Below are 21,852 nucleotides of genomic sequence, written 5' to 3' on the forward strand. Positions count from 1 at the left end.
GTGCCAAAAACTGGATGGTTAACTGGTTTTGACTGTTGTTGTCGGTAGACGCTAATTCCTCATGAAGCTACTAACGTTTCTCAAAAGTGCTGCATTCTCCTGAGTTTTTCAGATACCTCTAAAGCACGACGATTTTTTGTTTTCATCTTGCATCTACAAATTTTTCAGGGATAAAGGGGTTACTAACAACGGAAAACTCTCCTCAATAGTAAACAACACTAACAAGCATATGCCTGAATCATACAGTGAACAAAAGAAGGGGGATGTGAAGACGAAGCCACTGATAATAACTAACGACGGAAGTTGAGCGTTCACTGTATTTGGGTGACAGCTACTTCTCGGGATATCACTAGAAAGTTCTAAGTCCCCTCCCCCTATGGTGCCTTCCGAGCGGTCTCTCAACGATGAGCTGCTAACAGCAGGCGTATGAATTGGCCCAGAGCTCCCGTGGAGCGAACTGTCGACGTGTTGGCTTGCGCCGCCCTGTATAGCCGGGATGCGGAGGAATTCCTGCCGATCCAGTTCTGCACACGTGACAGGGCGGAGGTAATAGGGTCCTTCACCAACCCTGGAGGCGCTTTTCCTGCCGTCTGTCGTCCATGTTGTGGTGAACGCAGTCCGGGGTGGCAACGCTCAACGCCTTCTACATATGCAAATCTGTGATACTTTCAGTGTCTGAGGTGTTGCCGAACCTATTAGGCGAACGGCGGTTATACGGCAGTACTATCATCTGCAGACAGAAGGTTATTAAGACATTTATTTCTACTTGTATGTATAACAGTATTTACATATTGTCTACAGCTCTTCATAAGGTCGTTTATACATACATTAAGTAAGGTAGATGACAGGCAAAATTGTACGTATATCCTTGTAATATTGGATGTTTCTTTAAAAAAAAATAATTTGCAGTCCTATGTTAGACTTTAATTTTTCCCTAAGTTTCTGTTTTCATTCATGTAGTAGAAATAGTTACGTGAAATAGAATGAATCTTTTTAAAATACCGGTATTTTACGGGTACTACTACGTTCAAAATGGTTCAAATGGCTCTAAGCACTATGGGACTTAACATTTGAGGTCATCAGTCCCCTAGACGTAGAACTACTTAAACGTAACTAACCTAAAGACATCACACACATCCATGCCCGAGGTAGGATTCGAACCTACGACCGTAGTAGCAACGCGGTTCCGGACTGAAACGCGTAGAACCGCTCGGCCACAGTGGCCGGCTACTAGCATGATAAATCATTGCATACTGCCTTATCAGCCGGCCGTAGTGGCCGAGCGGTTCTAGGCGCTACAGTGTGGATCCGCGCGATCACTACGGTCGCAGGTTCGAATCCTGCCTCGGGCATGGATGTGTGTGATGTCCTTAGGTTAGTTAGGTTTAAGTAGTTCTAAGTTCTAGGGTACTGATAACCTCAGATGTTAAGTCCCATAGTGCTCAGAGCCATTTGAACCATCTGAACTGCCTTATAATAATAAGTGATATCTGTGCTCCCTAAATGTTAAAATCACCGGGCTGTGTCATACTTCTTATGAATAGGGATTTTCCAGTACAATAAGACAAGACTCAATAAATTTGTAGCGTAAGAATTGCCAGGATTGTACACTGAAGAGACGCAAGTCTTGGGACACCTCCTAATATCGTGTCGGACCTTCTTTTGTCCGGCGTAGTGCAGCAACAGGACGTGGCATGGAAGTCCCCTACAGAAATATTGAGCCATGCTGCCTCTACAGCCGCCCATAATTCAGATAGGGTTTCCGCTGGAGGATATTGCGAACGAACTGACCTCTCTATTACGTCCCGTAAATGTTCGATGGGATTAATGTCGGGCTATCTAGGTGGCCAAATCGTTCGCTCAAATTGTCCAGAATGCTCCTACATGAACAACTGTGGCCCGGTGACATGACATCGTCGTTTTGAAACGCGAAGTTCATGAATGGCAGCAGCTCATTTCCAAGTAGCCAAACCTAAATATTTCCAGTCAATGATCGGTCCAGTTTGACCAGAGAACCCATTCCTCTCCGTGTAAACACAGCCTACACCATAATCGAGCCCCAACCAGTTTGCTCAGTGCCTTGTTGACAACTTGGGCCCATGCCTTCGTGACGTCTGTGCTTGACTCCGGCCTTACCATCCGCTCTTAGCAACTGAAATCTGGACCCGCCTGACCAGGCCATGGTTTTCCAGCTGTCTAGGGTCCAACCGATGTCATGAGCCCACGCAGGCACAGCAGGCGATGTCGTGCTGTTACCAAAGGCATTCGCGTCGCTCGTCTGTTGCCATAGCCCATTAACAACAAATTTTGCCGCACTATCCTATCAGACACGTTCGTCCTACGTTTCACACTGAGAGGGAAAGCCTGAAATTTGGTATTCTCGTCACAATATTGATCTGCACATCTCGAAACATTGAATTCCCTAACAATTTCTGCAATAGTATGTCCCATACATCTAGTTCCAACTTCCACTCCGCGTTCAAAGTTTGTTAATTACCTTCCTGCACCATAATCACGTCGGAAACCCTTTCACATGAATCATCTGTGTACAAAAGACAATTCCACTAACGCACTGACCTTTTATACCTTGTGTATGAGATGTTATAGCCATCTGTGTATGTCATATCGCTTTCCAATGACTTTTATCACCTCAGTGTATACTTTTGGATTAGAGTACCTTCGAAGGCAAAGAGTTTAGTGAACCTTCACGTCAGGACAGTGAGTTCTGGAAGATTTCTCTACAGCTTTCACGTCATCCCCTGAAAGAAGTCAAAGATTTTCTAATCACCGAACAAGCGTTGGGCCATTTGATTCTACTGTCGTTAATAATTATATTGTATCAAAGCAGTACCGGTAGCGCTTTATCACCTCTAATCCCGTAACCTCGTCATATTATTCAGGAATATCGATAGGAGCTTCACGAGTAAACCGTGTAAACGTGGAGTTAAAAACTTAAATAATTACTCGTTTACGTAGATAATCGAAATGTTTTTCAGCCTCACCTCATTATGATTATTGCAAGGTAGTTGATAGACGAATAGAGTTAAAACATAACTTCCTTTAATTTTAAGTAGAAGGAAACTCCTAATACACCATACTAGATTGCGTGTGAGTGTTAAATTCAGTGGTGCATTTGTATTAAGTAGTAATGACAGCCTATTAACATTTTCGATTCACTTACTGTTGTAAACCGAAATGTTTTAGAGATCAAAATAAAGATAAAGAGATTTCCGAATATTCTAGTTCATGCAAGTAATGAACCAGACCGAATTGCGTAAGTACGGTAAGAATCAAATAGCTAGTTTAAATTTAATGGCAGTGAAAGCATTTACTACAGAATTCGACGATAATATATCACAGCAAGCCAGCAGCAAATAAATCTGTCAGTTAAAGTGACTTAGTCATGATTTGTGTTGTGGATACATCACTCCAGTGAGAATCGCAATGAATGGAGTTCGTGGGACGTATTAATAACTGACACTGTATAACACGAGACTGTCAGGCAGAAATGTCTTGCTAATGGACTTGCCACTGCCACACAATATCCTGATTCACAGACGCCAGTCACTGTTCCCTTTTAACACATCCATATGGGTTTGCCATTCGCCGTCGTTCAAACGCCCTACCAACATTACCAAACAGCAGCATTTCAACCGAAGAGACAGGAGACTCGTGGCACCAGTATAGCGTGACACGAGAGACGCAACTCTAGATCGAACAGTGATGCACAAAGCGGCTCTCCCGATAACGCGATGGACTACGACAAGTATAGTATAACATCGCGGTAGTTAAGATGATATGCAGCGGTCGCCACAGAAATAGGTTATTTATCTCTTTGGTCGTACTTTTAATTTAAACATCTACGTAATACCTATTTCAGAACAAATTTTGAAGCGGTGAAGAATTGTTTTCCGCTATTCCAAAGCAAATACACTCTTCTTAGAAAATGGACTTTTTTCAGCCTGTCGTTCTGTGTTTCTTATTATCTTGATATAATAACATGGCGATAGACAAACTGAAAAGAAATTTATTTTCCGGAACTTCAATAACAGCAGCATTCCATAAAAGATGTTGAGAAGTATTACGCGGAAAAATAGTTTTTGGTGAAACCTATTAGCAAGCAAACTCTTTCCGAAAGATGTGATTTCTTAACACAAAAATTGAACATTACTTACCTGGAGCAGCAGAGAGATGGCTACTATGCCCTGCGCTTTGTGTAAGGCCTCCGAGAAATTGGAGTACAGCTGTGAGTTGAAGCCGAAGATCTGGATCTGAAACAGAGACGAACGAAACAGAAGTTAAAAATTGCATATGTAAGTGTGTAGGACAGCGAGAAGACAGTGTAGAGCAAAAGAAAAGTGTAATGTGGGTATGTAGTTATTGAAATCGGGAAGAAGCTGAAGCAGTAATTGTTACTGGTGAATTTTGTACAACATTTTGAGCCTACAAATATCTTTTTCGTTATTTGGATTTACATAGAATGAAATACAAATACGATGTGGTCTCTTGATGTTCCACGACAGATGAAGCTTGGTTACAGGGACTTTTGCGTAGTTCGAGGAACTTTACAACAGTAATGATATAACGTTATTCAAAGCCATTCAGCTCTTTTTTTTTTTTACAGTCGCTTTACTAATATCACCGTCTCCCACGTCAAAACTAGATAGTATATTTTCACTTAGCCTGTAGTAATCTCTAAAGATTCATCACTACAAGTGTCAAACTTTATGAAGCAAAACGCTGTTGTTACTCGTGGGTAAACGCTGCTAATGCATATGATCGCCTAGACCAGGGTGGTCACCGGGAATCACTCAGGCCGAAATTTGGTATGCTTGCTTTAGCGGGCCACGTACGATTCCTTGATGCCCACCGGAAAGGACTTGGCGTTGCCTACGGACCGTTATACAGCGTAAGAGGGAAATGAAAATCACATTAAACCATTCAGAGAACAATCTGACGTACATGCAGAAGAAGTTTGAGCTTCCGACGGATCAGCCACTGTATACCTGTGCAGGCAGCGTAAACATAAGTCCACTTTCTCATGCTCCAAGAAAACGCGTCTATCCTGATTGGTCGCTGTTACCGCACGACGAGATTCTCCATTACGTTTTGTTGTTGTTGTTGTTGTTAACCTCACTGGAAGATGTCTCGCAAATTTCTTTGCCCAAAAAGTGGTATGTGTAAACACAGGACTAAGGAAATTATGTTCTGTTAATTATAACTGTCGCGAGTATTATTGGAGGCAGATAATACAGGATCCGAACAACAATTATCATTTACGCAAAGAAAGTAGAATTTGCAAAAAATGCCTTAAGTCCAGAAATATAATAGCCGTTTTTCTGTTTATGTTGATTTCTTTTGGGTTTTTGTGTGTCATAGCTTAATCCGAATGAAGTTATGAAATCGCTCGGCACACTGGTAGCAGTCATGTTTCTATATGAATTTAGTCTTTCTGTTCTCATGATGAGTCAATAATTCATTGTCAACGTATCCTAGTTTTACTTTTTTTATGTTGCCATAGAAAGCAAGCCTTCTTTCATTTATCGTGCATAAGAACTTTTCAAACTTCTGATATCTTTTTCTGTGGGTTTCTTTGTGGCACTTGGCTCTTCTACTCTCGTTGTCCTAGTATTAAAGTGCCAGACTATCAATATTTGGGTTTCTAAAAGAATTTGTATTCTTGCGGGAAAATAAGCCCGTCGTGTGTTAGGATTTTCATCTTTTAATATTCATTTATTTCATCTCTGGCAATGATTGTAGAACTACTAAGGCACCGTAGCTTTCAAACGAACCTTCAGGTAATGTCACTTTGCTCCATATATAGATAAACATTCAGATTCAACTACAGTGCTGTAGCGTCTGAATTTGACGTTATAGGACTGAGATTTATTGCATTTGTAAGGTTTTTGCTCTTCCTGGAATTGCTGTTTTCTCATTTATGTCCTGGGAATTAATGTCACCTAGACACTTGGAACATCTGTGTCCTTCATTGTCGATGTTGGGTGTACTGCATATACAGGGTGATCCAACTGGCCCTGTCGATGTTATATCTGGCCTTCAAAAACCACCACGAGATTCTCATATTCTCTCGCTCGCTGCGCGCGAACTATTATCCTTACAGAAAAACGAACGTGATATTTTTGTAGGATATTTAATGTCGTTAAATTTTGTACTGAGAAACGTTTTCGCTAGTTGCACGGTTTTCGTTTTATTCATGCAAACGCAGTAAATGTGACCTTCAAACGTACCTTCACCGTCAAACTCATCCCTCAGGAGTCAGGAGTTCTAGTACGTTGTTCGTGGCACTCCCTACTACCACTGTACACAAATTATCGACTACACGAACAATTCCCGATATTCCACCTTTTCTCCTCTGTATTGATTGGGCTATTATTAGGCGATCAACATGGTCGGCTAGTTCACCAACGCCATTAATTTAAACGTCCCGTAGAGGGTAATGAAAGACTACTTTTTTAAACGTTACGCTAAAAGTAATTATGTTGACAGTTAGATTCAAACCAAACTCTAACAAACATAACAGTCTCGTAGTCAGAAGGCCTGACGAATACAACACCGTTACTGTTTATTTTATGCTTTTAAAAAGTCCAGAAATTGTTAGGTAAAATTTACACAAACGTCAGTTTTACAATACATTTGTAAGTACTCCACTGAACCGATGGCGTAATAAGGCTAGTCAATGAAGACGAAACAGGGTCGAATGTGCAGTGGTAGGAGGGAGTACCGTGAACAACATACTAGAAATCCTGACCGGTATAGGCAGATTGTGTGAGAGCGAGTTTGTTTGAAGGTACTATTGTACATTTCTCTTGATAAACTCTTAAGCTGAGGCCTCCAGCGGAAACGTATACCAGTATAAAATGTAGCTAGCTTAAATTTCCTACAAAAATGTCCCACTCATTTTTTCTGTGAGACTAACAGTTCACGCGTAGCGAGCGAGAGCAATATGAAAACCTCTCGCGTGATTTTTGAAGGCAAGGTAGAGCATTGCATGTTGCATAAAACTACATTGCTAGGAGCAGCTAAATCGCCCTGTCTGTTCCTGCACACTGTTGTTCCGAAAGACATTTGTAAATATGTCTCATCTCCCATTCCTTTTAGGATTTCTGTCTGTCTGGTTTCAAGTCTAGATTTTTCGCTGTAAATGCTGTATCATCTGACAAAGCAAGACATTCTAATTTAGCACCTGTAATTTGATAATATAATGTGATTCCATTTCGTATATTGTGTCGATTTATTAATTCTTATTACAACAAAATTGTTGTAGAGCAGTAAAAAGTTTTGAAGCCCCAAAGTGTATGTAACGTATAGCGTGTGTACGAACGGTTTCCTAACGTTGTCTCCGCGATGGAATTCTCACGCCTGAAAATTATTAAAAAGAACATGCCCTTGACAACCATCAGCTAAGGATGTCCGTAAAACGAAGAATCGAGTTGTTGTTTTACTTCATTTCAGTTTAGAACAATAAGTCCTGTCGGGATGCAACTAGAATGAATTACAACTTCATATCGTAAATTATTTATTTAAAAAACAAAAACAAGTGGAGTGCAAAAAATTGTGTTAATACGAAGTACACAATGTCGGATTCTGCCTATATGTAATTTCGAGGTTCGCAGAACACTTTTTTCACTTTCTTTAGGCCACGCCCCGAGTTGCTAGATGGACACAAAGCTGGATGATGCAGGTTAGCAGTGGAAACAGAGGACCCACACCCTGACTGGGCACTTTCAGAAAGAACCCAGTGGACAAAAAATGGAAATCAGCACATTTAATCTGAGTATTTTCCTATCCACCAAACTGGAGTGCTCATGTCACCTATTGAAGTATGGACAGCGGTTTTACTGCACCGATGATCTGCTCTTTGGGGCGTTGGCCGCTGTTCAGACGATGTTCTTGGAGTACCTGCAATTCTCTGCCCACACAGTGCACGCAATAGGGTTGAAATTACGTCAGTAACAGACAGAACACGAGTCAAGATTTCTGTTTGGTCACTAGCAAGGAACAGAAATTCGACTTAAGGATACTCACGTGAGGAAGCGCCTCAGTGGGTGTCAGATTCCACAGAGAGCTAAAGAATCGTCACTTGAGTAAACAGAATAACAATTGTGATCACATAGGAACTAATTCATGCACTTCTTCTGTCGCAAGCAATACTTCTCAGAACGTAAACGCCAGATTCACTGCTGTAACTCTCGCCAGCGATGTCTCTAGTTTGGTCCCTGAAGGCAAATATCTTCAGCCTGTCACTGCAGGAAAGTGCCTCTCTTCGTCATACCCCGCTACCTCCTCGACACATGGCAAGTTTTTCTGGAAGTCCCCGTTTCCCTGATTACATCTATATCACTCTGCCAATCAAATTTTCGTGTCTGCTTCTCAGTGAGAAGCATGTCGCAGCACTTCCCATTAGAAGATTCCCCGGAGGTCAGCTCACGACCGTCGCTTATGACCCCGTGCTTTCCTTCGCACTGGAAGGATGTCTTTTAGTTTTATTCCGCACCCAAAGCTCTTTCTCCAGCTATACTATTCTGAATTAAGTTCTGTTCCACCAGCCTGCAACTTCCCATGCTAACTGTTTGCACTATGGGGGAGAGGGTATGCGCCCTTGATAATTGCAACTCACTACCTCCCTCTTCTCTGTCTCAGTGCAGTAAATCTCAGCCCCTGCCCCTGAAGAACACGACAAGTCTCTTCCCTCTTTAGCCAGTGACTTCTGAGGAATGTGTGGCCCACGTTGCTCTTTCTATCATTGCTCAGCTGTAATTAACTAAATGGTTCAAATGGCTCTGAGCACTATGGGACTCAACTGCTGTGGTCATAAGTCCCCTAGAACTTAGAACGACTTAAACCTAACTAACCTAAGGACAGCACACAACACCCAGCCATCACGAGGCAGAGAAAATCCCTGACCCCGCCGGGAATCGAACCCGGAAACCCGGGAGTGGGAAGCGAGAACGCTACAGCACGACCACGAGATGCGGGCTGTAATTAACTCCCACACATTCAATACTACAGAAATTGTTAGTATGTGATACTATCCAGCATCACCTAGTGAAACGATTAATAATCCGAATGTGCATCGTAAATGAGGATCCCATATAAATATAAATCGAAAAGAATATACACAATATTGAATGTATGGTGGCAAAAGCTTTCCACTTTACAAACTTCTGAGGGAACATCCCTAGAGTAGGGATTATTATTTCATGATTTTTAATATAAGGAATGACAACAGCAGCTGCCAAATGTATCGCCTCTGAGTGGTCAGCATGTGTAACAGCCACACTGAGGACCCAGGAACGATCCTGGTAATGGCAGGGATTTTTTCATGGCGGGAGGACTGGAATATGGTACACTCAGGCTCGTGTGACAAATTAGGAAGCTACATAAAACAATCAGATTTTTACCAACCGCTAAGGGAGTGATGTAATGGCTGGCTACGTGTCATCGGTATCACATACAATGACGCTATCGGCAGAGATGGCATGGAGGTCGGACGTGGCAGACGGTCTGCAGCAATTGGACTTCATGGCAGGACTGGAAACTTTTGTTTGCAGTCTCACACATTGGCAGTGGTAAATATGTACCGTGTAAATTTCGAAGAATTTGTGACGTCATGGGATGGAATGGAAAATTAAAAATCTTCTCAATGCATTTGAAATGTTGGCATTCACACAAATCAACAACGGAACAGAACACAATCGGACTTCGATGTCACAGACTCCTGGGGAGAAAGTTCTTGCTAATGGAAGATGTGCCACAACTGTATAATTTTCACAGGTTCCCAGGAATAATAACTAATTTCGGTCACTTAATGGTAATCTTCAATTTGTACATAAAACATTACTGAGTGTCTATTTACGTAGATAACACGTATTCAATTTAAATGAAACTTGGAATTCTCTGAACTATCCTTGATTAATCTAAAGTTGTAGAAATAAAATCTTACCTATTAAAATTATGTGTTATAAAGTGCAGCACAAAACTAATTGCCCAGCCACTCCTCCTCTCACAAAATCCCCACTCGCCACCCATCATCCACAAAACATGGATATGTAGTGTGCAGAGTCGAATCAGTAAGATTTTCGATACCACTAAATACTGTTATAAATTTGGTATATTGCTGTTACTTTTGTTTTACAGCATATGGCTGTGTTATATATATATATATATATATATATATATATATATATATATATATATATATATATGTGCTTTCCACAACTCGTGATTAATGAGGTATGATAACACACTCTTGCCATTCGCAGAGGATGGCGGCCTTAACTCTTGCAAACTTTGGCGTCTTGTTCTGTTGAGCCAATGTTGACGTTTTACGTCAGAAGGAATAAACATGAGAAGGATTCCGACAAAGTTATTGGAATGACTCCACCAAGACGGTCACAAGCAACGTCGCTTGGAAGTCTGCAGGGAACTAAAACAGCTGATTCAGTACGACGCAGTTTTCTTCCAAAAATTGTCACGGATAACGAAAATTGTATTTATGGCTAAGACCCTGAAACTAAGAAGTAGTCGTCCCAGTGGTAGAATCCTTCTTGATTTCGGGCAGGAAAAAAACGAAACTCAACAGTTACTTAAATTGCCTTTTCACCTTTTATTTACACTACTGGCCATTAAAATTGCTACACCACGAAGATGACGTGATACAGACGCGAAATTTAACCGACAGGAAGAAGATGCTGTCATATACAAATGATTATCTTTTCAGAGCATTCACACAGGGTTGGCGTCGGTGGCGACACCTACAACGTGCTGACATGAGGAACGTTTCCAACCGATTTCTCATGCACAAACAGCAGTTGACCGGCGTTGCCTGGTGAAACGTCGTTGTGATGCCTCGTATAAGGAGGAGAAATGCGTACCATCACGTTTCCGACTTTGATAAAGGTCGGATTGTAGCCTATCGCGATTGCGGTTTATCGTATCGCGACATTGGTGCTCGCTTTCGTCGAGATCCAATGACTGTAAGCAGATTATGGAATTGGTGGGTTCAGGAAGGCTGTTACGGAACGCCGTGCTGGATCCCAACGGCCTCGTATCACTAGCAGTCGAGATGACAGGCATCTGGTCCGCAAGGTTGTAACGGATTGTGCTGCCACGTCTCGATCCCTGAGTCAACAGATGGGGACGTTTGCAAGACAACAACCATCTGCACGAACACTTCGACAACGTTTCCAGCAGCATGGACTATCAGCTCGGAGACCGTGGTTGCGGTTACCCTTGACGCTACATCACAGACAGGAGCGCCTGCGATGGTGTACTTAACGACGAACCTGGGTGCACGAATGGCAAATCGTCATTTTTTCGGATGAATCCACGTTCTGTTTACAGCATCATGATGGTCGCATCCGTGTTTGGCGACATCGCGGTGAACGCACTTTGGAAGCGTGTATTCGTCATCGCCATACTGGCGTATCACCCGGCGTGATGGTATGGGGTGCCATTGGTAACACGTCTCGCTCACCTCTTGTTCGCATTGACGGCACTTTGAACAGTGGACGTTACATTTAAGATGTGTTACGACCCGTGGCTCTACCCTTCATTCGATGCCTCCGAAAGCTTACATTTCAGCAGAATAATCCACGACCGCATGTTGCAGGTCCTGTACGGGCCTTTCTGGATGCAGAAAATGTTCGACTGCTACCCTGGCCAGCACATTCCCCAGATCTCTCACCAACTGAAAACGTCTGGTCAATGGTGGCCGAGCAACTGGCTCGCCACAATGCGCGAGTCACTACTCTTGATGAACTGTGGTATCGTGTTAAAGCTGTGTTTACAGCTGTACCTGTACACGCCATCCAAGCTGTGTTTGACTCAATGCCCAGGCGTATCAAGGCTGTTATTACGGTCAGAGGTGGTTGTTGTGGGTACTGATTTCTCAGGATCTGTGCACCCAAATTGCGTGACAATGTAATCACATGTCAGTTCTAGTATAATATATATGTCCAATGAATATCCGTTTAGCATCTGCATTTCCTCTTGGTGTAGCAATTTTAATGGCCAGTAGTGTATATTCAAGTGATTGTTCTTAAATTCTTCATCCCTCTTGGTCAGAAGGTCAATTAAGAATTCTATTGCGATGTTCTAAACGACTGTGCGAGGGCTTTAAGAGGAAACGTCCACAGAAATGACATAGGAACTACGGTGGACCCTGCAGAGCCGAAAATGGCTTACATCACTCAGGAAGAGACGTAACTTCCTTCCACTTCTTTCTCGACACCAAGATAAAAAGCAAGGTGAAGAGGAGAACATTTTATACAGTAGAGGAGACGGAAGTGGAAACACAGAGCCAACTAAACATCTGAACAAAGAAAGGTTAGTTAGGTTGAAGTAGCTCGAAGTTCTAGGGGACTTATGACCTAAGATGTTGAGTCCCATAGTGCTCAGAGCCATTTGAACCATTTTTTTGTTGATACTTCGCAAAGATGATTCTGTAAGCAGAATCGTTACATGCAATATAGTTGTCTGAAGTATCTTTCTGATATGGTCAGCGGAAGCTTTCGACCGTGAGCTTCAGTGGGCCGGTGGTAAGAAGACTACCCATGTGAATATTTGGGAAATACACACTTGTTTGTGGGCGCTTAGTTTGGTAGGTGGTCGACTGGAGTTTGATGCGGCGACAGTAGTGCTGGTGAGATAAGTCCATTTACCGCCGTAATTCGAAACGGTTGCTCATACACAAAGTATACTATTAAATCATTAGTTCAGTGCTCGTATTCCACGGCTCTAAGTTTCAATAATTGCGTGTGCTATACTTGTTATGAATTTCGGAAGTGAAGGTTATCAGTCTGCTTGGAGATGAAAATGTTTCGTATCTTGTGAACTTAATAGGCTTAAATCTGCTTACAGAATGGTATTCCCGCTGTTTAATCCGAAAGACTACGCAGGGAGTTAATACACTCAGAGCTTCAGTTTATTCTACGGTTTTTTTGAAGCTCATCGAACTTCATGGAATCGAATTTATATGTACATGACTTACTTTGGTGGTGGATTTTGGCTTTGGATACCAAATATCTAGTACGTTATGTTCATTTGATTTGGAACCAACTATCCAAACTAACTGCAGGAGCAACCAGATGACTAAAATTAAAGTCGAGACACTCATAGAGTTCCAATGTGGCCTATGTTTACTGCATGGAAGTGAAACGTGACAGATGATCTAATGCCGCTGTGAATGCAAGAAAGTCGTATAGAAATGTTTCCATGTATAACAGATTAGGTACGTGACGTGGGCAGAGAAGATCAACAAGTGAGAAGGCATAACACTGATTTTATTATCAACCGCCGCTACCCAATTTGTTGAATATGAGCATCGGAGGCGTCGACGAGCTGCTGCATCCTAAAAGGATGAAGGATTGCCCTCAGCAGTTCCCCTGGAATCTGAGCAAAGTGTTCATGCATACTGGTCTTCAGATCAGGTAGAGACCGAACGTGTCCCTGCTAAACGCACTCTTTTAGATAGCCCCATAGCCAATAGACACAAGGATTCAGATCAGGTGATCTTGCAAGCCATGCATCTGGAAAACCTCTAGAGATTATATGTTCCTGGACCTTTCACTGGGCGAGGGACCTGAGGTCTTGCTTCATCCGATATGTAAACTGTGGTTTCCACGCAACTGCGCCCTTCCAAAGCAGGAATCACATGCTACACCTGACAGGTCCCCTGTGTGTATTCTCTTCAAAGAAGAATGGACCGAGAGTGAAGTTGTTTTCGAATCCACACCACACTGTCACGTACGGCGAGTGCAATGGCTCTTCGTGCAGAACACGTGGTTTATCAGTACCCCCAATCCAGCAGTTCTGTGTCTTCACTGTAGTGTAAGATGTACATTGTCATTTCGCAGAATATTTCCTGGTCACGTGTCATCAAACCAAGCGAGGTGAGGCAGTGGTTAACACAGTCGACTCGCATTCGAGAGGACGACGGCTCAAACCCGCGTCCACACATCCAGATTTATGTTTCCCGTGATTTCCCTAAATCGCTCCAGGCAAATGCCGCGATGGTTTCTTTGAGAGAGCACGGCCGACTTCCTTCCCCATTCCCCATCCAAGGCGCTATCCGAGTTTGTACTTCGTCCCTAATGACATTGATGTCGACGGGGCATTAAATTCAACTTCTTCCCTTTGTTTTACGTGTCATCAACTTTGATCGGTGGCGGAGACCGGAGAGAAAATTCCGAATGTAGTGCGTTTGTGTCTCAGTTTCAGTTGCTGGATCGCCTCGAGCTTGCACGAGTACCAGTGTAAAACTGACCTCAAATCCTCCGTTAACCATGGGACGGATATATCTCGCGACATTGCACGAACACTTACGTCTACCACTACTCGTATCACGTGCTGCATGCTCATTTACAGCAGCAGCAACCTAGTCAATAACTGCCACCGAAATAGGACGACTTTCTCTTCCAGGTGCCACATGTTTTCGAATTTCATTGCCTTTCATCACTATATTTTTTAAACAATCGGACCTTTCAGTCTGCGGTACTCTCTCACTGCAGCACTGTAATTGCTGCATTTCACATAAAACTGTAACATCGGACGGTCTCTCTTCTGGATAGCCACACTGTTCACGCACGTCATGGCGTGTCAAATGACAGCCTGGATGTCATACCGTCATATTAATAGCGTACAGCGTTAGAGTTGCACCTGGTGACCACAATTGGAAGTTAGCCTTTTTCCGGAGTGAATCTGGTCTGCATTAATACGTCAGCATAACTACAAAATTTCGCTGTCATACGACAGTTACAGCCCACACAGTACTCTATCAGTAGCTACTCGTTAATTATAACTACTCGGTACTTCTCGTTACTGTTTTCCTAATTCAGTTACTGAATATTCGAGTACGTAGTTGAATATTCTTTGTCTAACGTCATTTCGTGATAACTTGTCACAACCTGCCATATCTATCTCAACTAACTGTCGAACATTGTACAATTTGCCAAGTATTTAACATCTTTTATAGTTTCACGTATTTATAACATAGGTATACCGTTGTTATGGATGGTGATCTTCGCATAGAAGGTACGTGTCGACAACGGTAGCTGAGTGAAGAGGTGCTGTTCAAAAATGTTCAAATGTGTGTGAAATCTTATGGGACTTAAGTGCTAAGGTCATCAGTCCCTAAGCTTACACACTACTTAACCTAGATTATAGATTATCTTAAGGATAAACACACACACCAATGCCCGAGGGAGGACTCGAACCTCCGCCGGAATTTGCCGCACAGTCCATGACTGCAGCGCCCTAGACCGCTCGGCTAACCCCGCGCGGCGAAGAGGTGCTGTGGCTGATTCTGTAAAGCGTATTTGTTCATCTTCTACAGACTTAATTACATAAAGCATTACTTTCGTATGGCTACCATCATCTGGCAACTTATGCACACTCTAACTTTTCTAACCTCAACTTCATTGAAATTACTCTAAGTCGAATTACTACCAGTTGTTCTCCTTTCATATTTGAGTATTGTGACTATATTACGGAGCCTCGATCTCCATTGCACAGTGATCGACTGTAAGGTGTTCACTATTATACTTTGATATTTTCTGGAAGATCTTGCGAGCGATTTGCATGTTCACTGGTGTTCTATTATTCATACTACTGTTGTCACCTATTTGACTGTGCAGTTTGTATTAGCATAAGTTGCTCATTTAACTCCCTTTCAATTAACGTAGTGAGACAGCGTTTATCAACTGATTATTTGTGTGCTGAATTTCTTTATAACAAGGTATAGTTCCACCAGTTCAGGGCTTGATGGTTCTCCCTGCAGTAGTAGGTCAAATTCAATTTATTCCATAGTAAATATGCGTCAATATTTGAGAAACGTCATGAAATTTTCCAGACGTATGAATAGCCTGAAGAAATAAATAGTGCAGATAATTAGGTTAAAAGAAATGGGCCATTGTCGAAAAGGAGATAGAGAAGCCAGTCAGTGTACAAGATTCCATTACAATTAAGCTAAATGACAGTGTTGTGGCTGATAATTCACAATTTTCAAGTACTTTTAACAATCGCTGTCTAAACGTAGCAGCAAATATAGGATTAAATGGTTCAGTTGAAGAAGCAAGAGAATACAGTAAAAGCGTCATCCCTACAAAACTTTAAGCAGCTAGAAGTAGCACTAATATCCTTCACCGAAATTAGTACAGCTGTAGATATTCTAAAAGACGAAAGCTCGAGTGTGTGTGTGTGTGTGTGGAGGGGGGGGGGGTTGATGGAACTTCCAACTTAGTTCTGAAATGTTGCTTCAACTTAGTAGGTAATGTCCTTAGTGATATATGTGGTGCATCACTGGCACAGGGAATTTTTCCACACAGGCTGAAGTACGCAGTTGTTAAGCCACTTCATAATAAAGGTAACAAGACAGACTTAATCAATTATCAGTCAGTTTCCTTACTGACTTCTTTTTCCAAAATATTCAAAAAAGTAATGTACTGTACTCAAGAGTAGACACAAACTTAAGTGGAAACACCTTACTCAGCATATCACAGTTTGGATTCCAGAATGGTTGCTTGACTGAGAATATTATTTATACATTCAATTCATCAAACAATACAAGCCTTCAATAATTAAATGTCACCAGTTGCTATTTTCTGTGATCTCTCCAAGGTTTTTAACTGTGCAGATCATGGTACTCTCTCAGAAAAACTCAAGTTTTATGGGACTGATGGCTTTATGTACAGCTGGTCTGAGTCATACGTAATAAACAGAGTGCAACAGGTTGTGTTGAATAATTCAGACAATGTCGGAAATGCGGAAAATTTTAGTGAGTATGGGGAAAACATCTCGAAGAAAAACCCACATAGTTCTATTTCGGGTCCACTCCCATGCCTTATATATGCGAATGATCTTCTACTTACTATTCAAGAAGCCAGTTCGATACTTTTTTGCAAATGATACTAGTGTTACAACAAATTCCAGTTGGGAGAATGCAAGAGTAATGTTGGTCAATGGTATTTTAAAAAGAATTATTAAGTGGTTCTCTGAAAATTGACTGTCCCTAGGGCTTGATAAACACACTACAGTCACTTCTCTACAACAAACAGTGCCACACCAGCAGTTGATGTAACATGGGTAGAATGTTCCAAATGTTTGGGTGTGTGCAGTGATGAAAACTGGGAACTGGAAGGAGTATGTTACTGAAATACTCAAACAATTATTAACTTCAGCTACTTTTGCTCTTCGTATAACTACTAATCCTGGAAAGAAACGTATCAACCTCCGGAAAAAAATGTTCAAATGAGTGTGAATTCCTAAGGGACCAAACTGCTAAGGTCATCGGTCCCTAAGCTCACACACTACTTAAACTAACTTATGCTAAGAACAACACACACACACTCATGCCTGAGGGAGGACTCGAACCTCCGGCGGGAGAGGCCACGCAATCCATGACATTGCGCCTGAAACCACGCGGCCTTCCGCGCGGCAGACCTCCCGACATAGTCTGCATATTTTCGGTCAATAATGTCTCACCAAATAATTTTCTGGGGTGACTCATCACTTAGAAAGAAAGTACTAATTGCACAAAGGCCAGCAGTAAGAATAATATGTTGTGTTCACTCATGGACTTCTATAGGTATCTCTTTAAGGAACCAGACATTTTAACTGTGCCGTCACAGTACATATATTTACTAATAAAGTTCGTTACAAAAAATCTATCACAATTTGAGAAGGACAGTGATGTCCACCAAAGGGGAAAATTACTTTTATTAATCGTTGTTAAAGCTGTCAGTGTCTCAGAAAGGAGTTAAACATGCAGGAACAAACATTTTTGATCACTAGGACAAGAACATAAAATGTCTGACAGGTACCGGAACAAGTTTTAAATACAATTTAAAATCATTTCTTCTGGACAGCTCCTGCTAATCCACTGGTTTCTACTCAGAAATGGGTAGCTACTAAAATAAGAAACATTATGTGTAGCTGCATGCGTAGGACTAAAAGTAATAATGTGCTCACTAATGCTAAAACCAATTACGTATACATATCCTGTAAACTCACTCGTTACACATCATTTAGATATAGAATTGTTCAACTTACCTATGAAACACGTATCTAATTAACTAGCTAAGTAAATGTCTGAATAACTTACCTGGTAACAGGCGCATATTCAAATCTTTCGAAATGCATCATCATTCAACCGACATTAAGTCGAGTTGCTGCCAGTTACTCTCTTTTCATATGTGAGTTCTGTGACTACGTTAAGTGGTCTCGATCGTCATTGCACAGTAATCGTTTAAAGCGCATTCCTTATCACACTTCGATAGTTTCGACGGGATTTAACAAGTGATTTTTACGTTCACTGGTGTTCTATTATTCATAATATTGCTCCTATGTAGTAGACTGCGCGCTTTATATATGCGTAAGTTCCTCATTTAATTCCCTTTCCGTTATCGTACTGCGACAGCCTTCACTAACTGATTGTTTGAGTACTGAGTTTGTTTATAACAAGGCATAATTCCACTAATTCAGGGATTGGTAGTTTTACTCGAGCCAGAAGTTCAGTCACGAATTGAGCATCCAGCTCAAAAGGTGATGTTGGAGTATAAGATCAAGGTAATATTTTTAATTAATGTATTCCGGGAATGTTGGGATACAGCTTTGCAGAACAGAGCTTTTTCGGTTCTGCTAAGAAAGGTGCATGACACTTTACACGATCTCTGCAAGCGAGTCCGCCCTACTTGAGGAGAAGCCGCCCTGCTCCGCGTTGTCGCCAAGCAGCGTGCCACCCCCGGCACAACCCGGCCGCCTCCTGCGCTACCCTCGCAAGCAGTTCACTCCAGAATTTTATTACCTCTCCTAACGAAATTGCGCGCCCGCCCGCGAGGCAACGCCGCCGAACAAGCGGTTTCCTATCGTTTACTCCCCCCTCCCCTTCCCGCCACCACCCACCACCGCCCGCGCCTGCAGGCCTGCGGCGGACGACCTGCCACACATGCGCCGTGATCCGATTTCAGTTTGGAACTTCGTCACGCGGCGATTCACGCCCGCGCCGCCTCCCTTACACCCACCGAGGACGCACCGCCTCTCGGTTGAGCAGAGCGGGATCCGATTTCCGAACGATATCGGAGTTTATGATTTGCCTCCAGGGCTGCCTGTAATCAGTTTTAAATCTTGTTACAACAACTTAGTGGCTCAGCGAAAATAGTAACAGTTTCTCAGGGAAAGATTTACTTGAAAAGTACGTTTCAGTTCTAAGGCAGAACTAAATGTACGACTCTCAATAATAATTTGATGCCTCCACAAGGCCAAAGTACTACGACGCGTAGTCATAAACATTAAATTAGTGACATAGCTTTTTTTTTTGTTTTTGGTAAATCAAGGCTCGGCACATCTGTATTCTCACTTTATTAAGAAACCAGTTTTGGTCAGAAATCTTCAGGTAGAATGAGTCATCTGTATGATATAAAAGGCAATGTCCTGCATTGTAGGGAAGCAGCCTACTCACGCTGTAGTAAATTCACATCAGTTTCCATTGTGTGCTAGCCAGTCTGCTGTAACTAGCTCTGACGTCATAAATGTTGCGCAATACCTTAAAAATCAAGCAAATGACCTAAAACTTTTCTAGCATGTCAGGAATAATACTAAATTAATGTGTGTTAAATATCAGTTCGATAACTTCAGCCATTTTTGAAATTTGGACGTTTTTCTGAAAAAATCATTGGCGCAACAGAAAAGAGCTACAGACTTCAAAATTTAAATTTAGATTCATCTTTCATAATGATTTAATAAAAACAGTACTTTGGATTTCACAAATTAAGACTTTAGTGGAAATTCATGATTTTCTGGTTTTCGTCTCAATACTGGAGGAAGCAAGATAGATTAAGTAGGCTAATAAATAAGGCTAGGATGTTTAGATTTAAATAGGTTGGAGGTCCGCTATGACTGTGAAGATGTGAAAAGTTTCTTTTGAATACCTATAAAATTATAGCGATAGCGGGTCTCAAAAGGGTCAGTTCAGAGCTCATCTACTGCGTGCAGTGTAATTTAATTAATTCTCTCGCCCAAAATATTTAACTTAGCCACGTCAAAATTTTATTATCAATACTTACTTGCGTGCTGAATGCACGTTTAAATTAAGAGCTTCATCGGCCATCAGCAAAAGAAGCTATAAATTATTATGTAACTTGAAGTGGTGCGTTACTAGCCCAGCGGCTACTCGGGAGAGCCGATTTGATCAGGCGTTCCCTTAGCCGTCCGCACCGCGGCTATATATACAAGAGCGCTGCGCGAGGAAGGAAGGCCCCAGTTCTCTCCAGACGCTGAATAGCACGTCAGCTGTGTCGGGAGTCGCGTCGCATCGGTATCACTGCTACAAACGGCCTCGGGTGCCGTATTAAGTTACTAGAGATACGCGGAACCATGAAATCATTTCAAGTGAAGGGTTAATTCTGGGATGATTTTCATTATCTAGCTTCAGTTTGCGTATTGTCGTATTTTCACGTGCCGTCGCGGGACAGACATTCTACCAATTATTTAGCGTGGCGTTTGATGAAATATTCTCATCAAATTTTGGCGAGCATTCTTTTTAACATTTAATTCGGACATTTATAGTTGCATCAGCGCATTAGACTCTGAACTGCTCTGTTAGTTAGGTTGTAGGGATACTTGTGTTTTTTATCAGTGAATTTCAGAATATACTCAACTATTTTGGAAAATCGTTTTTGATTAGAATCCCGGACAATCTCCTAATTCCTAAGAGCTATAAGCTGCAGCTATAATGGTATTCTCAGATGAAGTGGGCACTAGGAACTCTAATTACAGGCTCCACGTTTTGTTAAATCACTTTCTGGGTGCTAAAAAGTAAATAGAGAGCCAGTGTTGAGAACGGCGAAAGACAGCATTAACCACATTCAAACATTTATACAGCAAAATTTTAATTATCACAAGTTACTCGCCGCCCCACAGCATCACTATCTCATCATCGCTCAGCCGAAACCGCTGAAGACAGAAACCTGAAACTTCGAGATGGTGTTGATCTGCTACTGTAGGTGTCTTTTAAGAAGGAATTTTTCAAAATTCCACCCCCTAAGATGGTGAAATAGAGGGCGAATTTTTTTTAGAATAATGCCACTAATAAGGCAATTTTGAAGCTGGAAATACAAACATAAGTACTAAGTTTCTCTCTCAAAAATAAAGACATGCGTGTTCTGGTATTTTTGGAAATTCCACCCATACGTTGGTGAAATAGGGGATGAAAGTTTGTTTCGAAATATTTCATTATGAACGCAATTTTGAGATAAATGTATGAAACTTTCGTAACTGGCCTCCTGGTTAGAAACAAAAAATACGTGTTTCACTGCTTTTGGAAATGCAGCCCCTATGGGCGTAAAAGGGGGCCTTACTCATTGACTGACTCGTCATCGCCCAGCCCAAACCGCTAAGGAAAGAAACTTGATATTTGGAGAGGGTGTTTGTTTTGTACTGTAGGCGTCGTTTAAGAAGGTATTTTTCGAAATTCCACTCGTAAGAGGGTAAAATGAGGTGAAAGCATTATAAAATATGTCGCTTATAAGACTTATAAAGCTAGAAAGTTGGTAAATGGTTTCTTGGTCAGAAATAAAGAAACAGGTTTCTCAGCATATATGGAAATTCAACCACTAAGGGCGTAAAATATTAAGTGAAATTCATTTTCGAAATTAAATCATTATTAAAGAACTGCTAAAGCATTTTAAAACTACATGTGTGAAAATAAGTATTTGATTTCTCGGTTAACTCCAAAGAAATATATATTTGGCAATGGAAGTTTCTACGGAAATACCACCCAAAGAACTAAAAAGGAATGATTAACGAAAGCTTCGGTCTCCAGCTACCAGGATCCTT

General features: G+C 41.7%; 1 protein-coding gene across 1 annotated transcript in view; it reads right to left on the reverse strand.

Moving 5' to 3' along the window:
• LOC126176459 (carbonic anhydrase-related protein 10) overlaps positions 1-21,852 on the reverse strand; it is a 1,153,190-nt gene that overhangs the window by 433,842 nt on the left and 697,496 nt on the right. The window contains exon 5 of the mRNA XM_049923616.1: positions 4,176-4,271. Coding sequence (XP_049779573.1) covers positions 4,176-4,271 — 96 coding nt within the window. The remainder of the gene's footprint in view (positions 1-4,175; positions 4,272-21,852) is intronic.

Source organism: Schistocerca cancellata, chromosome 3, assembly GCF_023864275.1.
Source record: "Schistocerca cancellata isolate TAMUIC-IGC-003103 chromosome 3, iqSchCanc2.1, whole genome shotgun sequence".
NCBI lineage: Eukaryota > Metazoa > Arthropoda > Insecta > Orthoptera > Acrididae > Schistocerca > Schistocerca cancellata.